The 5,940-nt window shown below is 44.7% G+C and overlaps 1 protein-coding gene across 1 annotated transcript in view; it reads left to right on the top strand.

Annotated features, from left to right (window-relative positions):
• Positions 1-808, top strand: part of LOC124232241 (KH domain-containing protein 3-like) — a 1,602-nt gene extending 794 nt beyond the window's left edge. Inside the window, exons 3-4 of the mRNA XM_046649201.1 lie at positions 106-206; positions 581-808. Coding sequence (XP_046505157.1) covers positions 106-206; positions 581-808 — 329 coding nt within the window. The remainder of the gene's footprint in view (positions 1-105; positions 207-580) is intronic.
• The last annotated feature ends 5,132 nt before the right edge of the window (positions 809-5,940 follow it).

Below are 5,940 nucleotides of genomic sequence, written 5' to 3'. Positions count from 1 at the left end.
CTGCTTTCAGATTCCGGTTCCCAACCCCCGCAGCCGCTGCGGATGACTCTATTTGTGGAAAGAGTATGGGGCCACAGGTGAGATGATCTCATCTTCTTCTTCCAGGCTCAGAGAAGGCCCCTGCCCAGGAAGCGGGAAAGCAGAGCTCCCGCGAGGCCTTCCGGGAGGCGGCAACGCAGGGCTCCCGGGACACCACCCAGGGCCAGGTCACCCTCTTATGAAGGCATTTCCGCCTGGGGTGAGAGAGGGGCTTCCACTTTAGCGTTGCCTCTATCTGGAGCGTGGGTGGGTTGTTCTTCGTCCCCCATCCATGTTCAGTGTTTGCAAATACGAATACAAAGAGTTGTAATAAAGAGCTGAACCTCCTTAATGAAGAATGGAGTTTCCCTAACGTCTCTTAATTGCCAGTGGAAGGGGAGGGAGAGGCACGTTCCTTCAGCAGCCAATATGAGCTCTAGGCTGATTTCTCTCCAGAGGCAGGTGCGCTCGCTGGGATTTCTAGCTGACCCCACGCCGCCGTTTTCCGGCCACGCAGGTGCTTCCCTTGCGCCTTTTACCCGCATACGCCTGGCTCTGCCAGGTGAGAGGGCGCGCGGCCCGTGGAGTCGCCCTGGCGGGGAGAGCTCGCCCAGCCTGCGGGGTCTCTCCTCAAGGCGGCGCGGCGCGCGAGCGCGTGGTTCCCAGCCGGCCTCGCGGCTGGGCGTGCGGCGGCGGCGCTGTGAGCAGCAAGCCAGCGCGAGGAGGGGGAGAGTGGGAGGAAGAGCCCCCTCAAGGCTCGCCAGGGTCACTGACCTTCACTGAGGTTTGACAGCAGCGAGACACAAGCAGTGCTGGTGACTCTGCCCTTAGCAACCCCAGCAGCTGGGAGCCCTGGCGTGGGCGGCAGTGGAACCCTCTTTTTTTTTTTAATTGAAACATATTTGATATAGAACATTGTGTAAATTTAAGATGTACCACATGTTAATTTGTACAGTTACATATTGTAGTATGATTGCCAATCCGTCACGTTTTCCTGGCGACTGGGATGTCTGTGCCTTTGCTGGAAGAAGGAAGCAAACTCTTAACAGCTGGGTGCTAGGGTTAAAAGACAAGAGCGCGCATTAATCTTAGTGTTACAAAACGTTCACTTTAAAAATTCAAGGAAACCTAACTTTAGAGCCCAGGAGTGGCATAGACTTTTGGATCGCTGCTAATAGATGGTCACTCCAATTTTAAATGACCGTTTATAGTAAGGGAATAAAGATGCAAAGGTGAATGTACAGTAGGCTCTTAAGTCTTTTTAGAAGAGGCAAAGAAAAACCTAGGTGGAGTGAACTTGAAACATTTAAGACTCAAAATCAGTGTAGACTCAAAGTTCCAACTGAGGCTACATCAGACTAGAACCTTAGTTCTCAATGTTTTTTGTTTTGTTTTGTTTTTCCTCTACATAGTACCCACATGACCGGAACGTCAGATTCTCTCCTTTACAAGAAAGATTACTGAGAGGCAGGTAGCAAGCCAATGGAACATTTAGGAGTCTTTATTCCAAAACTTAGACAAAAATATCTGAACACACGCACACACATACAGTCACGTCTGAGACGATTTTGTGAAGGAAGAAGATGGTATGAGTAAACATCCTTGCTTGCAGATTGGAGAGAGCCAAGAAAAGGAGGTTGAACTTCAAATAAAAGCAGTTAGGCGTAACGACGTTATGTAAAATTCTTTATGTATATAAAGTATCGATTTTAGAAAAAGAAACCTAGGAGTGCATATATCTTTTAGAATTATGAATTTCATGTTCTTTGAATAAATACCCAGAAGGGGAATGGCTGGATCATATGGTAGTTCTGTCTTAATTTTTTGAGGAATCTTCATACTGTTTTCCATAGCGGCTGCTCCAGTTTACATTCCCACTAGCAGTTTTGCCAAAAATGTTCCCTTTTCACCACATCCTCCCCAACGCTTGTTATTTGTTGTTTTTTCAACAATAGCCATTCTGACAGGCATGAAGTGATATCTCATTGTGGTTCTGATTTGCATTTCCCTACAAAATAGTGATGTTGACCATTTTTCCATGTGCCTATTGGCCATCTACATATCTCCTTTGGAAAAATGTCTGTTCAGATCCTCTGCCCATTTTTTAATTTGTTGTTGTTGTTGAGTTGTACGCACTCCTGTGTTTACTGCAGCATTATTCACAATAGCCAAGACTTGGAAACAACCTAAGTGCCCATCAATGGATGAATGGATAAAGAAGATGTGGCATATGGATACAATGGAATACTACTCAGCCATAACAAAAGGATAAAGTCTTGCCATTTGCGACAACGTGGCTGGACCTTGAGGGTATTATGTTAAGCGACATAAGTCAGACAGAGAAAGCCAAATACGGTATTATTTCACTCATATGTGGAAGGTAAAACAACAAACACACAGAACAGAGCATAGGTTGGTGCTTACCAGAGGGGAGGGATGGAGGGAGAGTAAAAGGGGTAAAGGGGTACATTTGTTCAGTGACAGATAAAAACTAGACTATTGGTGGTGAACACGATGTAGTCTATACAGAAGTCAAAATATAATGATGTACACCTGAAATTTATATAATTTCACCAATTTATACCAATGTGACCTCAATAAAAGAAGGAACCTAGTAGATTTCTCCCAAAGCAGGGCATGAGACAGTGCCACCCGTTTTCACCCAGATCAAAGTCCCCAGATCTCCCTATGTGCTCTCTCAAACCTACTCTTACGGGAAACCACTGTTAACAGCTTACCTTGCACTCTTACATAATTGCACTTACTGTTTTCTTCCACAGCTTGATTTTCTTGAGGACAGGGACAGTTTAATTTAACCTTTCCCTTCCTGTTAGCTGATTAACTTGTTTCCCAGATTTCTCAGTTACAAACTGCTGCACTGAATTTCTACTTGCACCTTTGTGTCCACGTTGGAATATTTCTAAAGGAGAGCTTCCTAGAATTGGAATTGCTAGGTTAAAGAATGAGCAACTTTACAACTGTTATATTGCCAAACTTCCCTACAAGATGGCCATACCACTTTATCTTCTCATTACATGGTATGAAAGCTATTTTTGATATACTCACATAAACTCAATGTTACCAATCTGTTTTATGTTCATATGTGTCACTTTTCTGTCTTCAATATCTACCCAACTGTTTTAACTCTGCAGCTTTACAGAATGTTTTAATATCTGAGAAGACAAGCCTACTCTCACTGTTCAATTGGAAGTCTTGGTCCTTTGTTTTTCAGATGAAGCAACCTACAAAAATACATAGAAAATTGGTTGAGGGAAAAGGTATACACAGACGGCTTCCCGAAATACTGGTTTTGTTCTGTTAAGGTACACTAGTGTAGGGGCACTGGCTCGTGTGCCCTGTAAACCACGCGTCCTTGAGGCTCCTTGTCTGGGCTACATGCCAGCACTCAATGATGATCACAGTCCTGGGCTTGGCCAACCCAGCTGTTTTCTCTTGGGAGAGTTAGCACAAGGGCCCTCTGGTGTGAGGGAAGACAGACGTCCTCCGGGGGTGGGGGAGGGGTGGGGAGCTCTGGTCCTTGGAATGCAGGTCATACAGGGACAGTCCCCCTTGGTGAGCACACAGGCTTTGTTCCCCTGCCTACTTAAGCAAGTTTCTCTCAGGAGGCGGCAGCAGGTGCACATTGCCTGTCCAGGCGGCTGCCACTGGACCTTCCCTGTAAGCAACTCCCCAGTGAACCCATATGTCTCATTCTATGCTTCCAGGTCTTGTCTTTGGTCTCTTGGCAACCTATCCCACACTGCTCACCCAGCTGACGTGTGGCAGAAGAAGTAGAGCGCTCATTTCATCCTTTGGACTACATGTACATTATACATGCATGAAAGAGTATATCTTACCAATTAAAAGAAGGCGGTGAATTAGACGGGAGGACTCGGGGAACTGAGGCCCAAGGCAGTCAACGGAAGATTGTCAAGGAACAAAGGCAAAAACTACACAAGTCTGGAAATAGTGACTCTTGTTTGTACATTTTTGCAGGTAAAATGCCTGAGGGTTAGTAAAGAGGCCAGTCTGGGCAGGTTCTGAATACGCTGACGAAAGACATCAGAGGAGAACTTCACTGTTGACAGAATCTGCAGACAACTTTTGAGCTCAGCTGTGCAGCACGCATCACAGGCCGTCTCAAGGTCCGCCTGCAGCTCCACTTTAGTTAAGCCAGGTTGGCACTATTTCCCTCATCAGAATTTCTCATCTCCACGCTTCTGACCAAAATACGGCTTTCAAAATATCACTAAGCGGGGGAGGGGCGGGGGACAAAGCCGTGTGCCTCCTGGAGACGCAACATGGTTCACCCAGCATTTTTGCCAAAAATACATAACCTAGATCTCACCATGAGGAAACATCCAAAACAAAAGCAGGATTTGTAACGGAGGGAGAGAACTGCAGACCGTCTGAGCAGAGAATCCTGCCTGCGTCTCTGGGGGCAGGGGACACTGGCGGCAGCAAATAGTGTAGTGTGAACAGTCTGTCTTTGAATGGGCTCAATAAAGGTATCAAGGAATACCATTTCAGTTCTTTACGGCTTCTCCGGAGTCGCCTGAGAATTCAGTTGTGGAGCATATGTGACAGGCTATCTCTACATCTGCCTGTGTACTTCTGTTAGTACCTCAGATTCAGTTAATGTACATCTGTACTACTCACCTCATCCGAATTTTTCATTAGACACCTAGGAAAAACCTTCGTTATAGCCTTCCCGAGTCCTTCTGAAGCACCTGTATAATCGGGCTTTCAGAAGGGCTCTCACCCTGCGGCATCACCCCCTAAAAACGTGGTTGCGATTATAATTGGAATCGCATCGAGGTTTTAGATTAATCTGGGAAGAATTGACATCTGTGCCACACTCGACTTTGCTATCCGAGAATGCAGTGTCTCCATTTATTCAGTTGTTTTTCCTTCCTCCCTCCCTTCAAATTGTGGGCACCGATTTAGCCTTTGTCCTTTTTACGTTTATTCACAGATATTTCAATTAAAGAAAGTCTCTACATTTTATCAGAAATAAGTTTTCACTAATCTGAAGTGAAATGTAATGAGTTAAGATTTTTACAATCCCTAAAGCGACACTAAGAAAAAAAATCATTTAAAAAACAGTAATTAAAATGGCACATAAATATTCATCTAGCACATAATAATGAAGGAGGAACAGGACAAACAAGACATAAGACAGGAAACAAAAAGCAAAATGGCAGATATAAGTCCAATCATACAGATAATTCCATTAAATTGGAAGGGACTAAATCCCCCAATGAAAAAGCAGAGCTATTCCAACTCGATGAAGAAGCCAGACGCAAAAGCCTACGAGCTATACTATTCTATGTGTATGAAATGTTCAGAAAAGGCAACTTGCAGAGACAGAAAGCAGACTGGTTGCTGGGAGCTGGAGACAGTGGTGATGACCGACTGCAAACAGGCACAAGGGAGCATTCTGGAGTGATGGAAATGTTCCCAAACTGGTTTGTGGTGATAGTGGCAGAAGTCATAAGTTTACCTAAAAAGATTTTAATTATATACACACAATCTTATAGTATGCAAATTATAACGAATCAAGCAATGAAAGTTTTAAAAATTGCAGCGCAACAGCACTAATACCCAAAGTCTCTGAAATGAAAATTCTGACTGTTGACCAAGATGGAGAGCAATTGGAAGTCTCGTACGCTGCTGGAAGGAACATAAGCTGGTTCAATCACCTTGGCAACTTGAACTTACACACACCCTATAACCCAGCAATTTCAATTCCACATATATACTCAACAGAAATGCGTGTACGTACGCAGCAAAAGTCACGTAGGAGAATTTTCATAGGAGCGCTATTCGTTCTGGGCCTGAACAGGAAACAGTCAACGTGGACGTGCACGGAACAGAACACTAGGTTACGGTTAATTCATATGGAACTGCAGCTACTCGCAA

The sequence above is a fragment of the Equus quagga genome, unplaced genomic scaffold, assembly GCF_021613505.1.
Source record: "Equus quagga isolate Etosha38 unplaced genomic scaffold, UCLA_HA_Equagga_1.0 HiC_scaffold_367_RagTag, whole genome shotgun sequence".
Lineage (NCBI taxonomy): Eukaryota > Metazoa > Chordata > Mammalia > Perissodactyla > Equidae > Equus > Equus quagga.
Note: the sequence above shows the minus strand (reverse complement) of the source record. Positions and strands in the feature narration are given on the sequence as shown.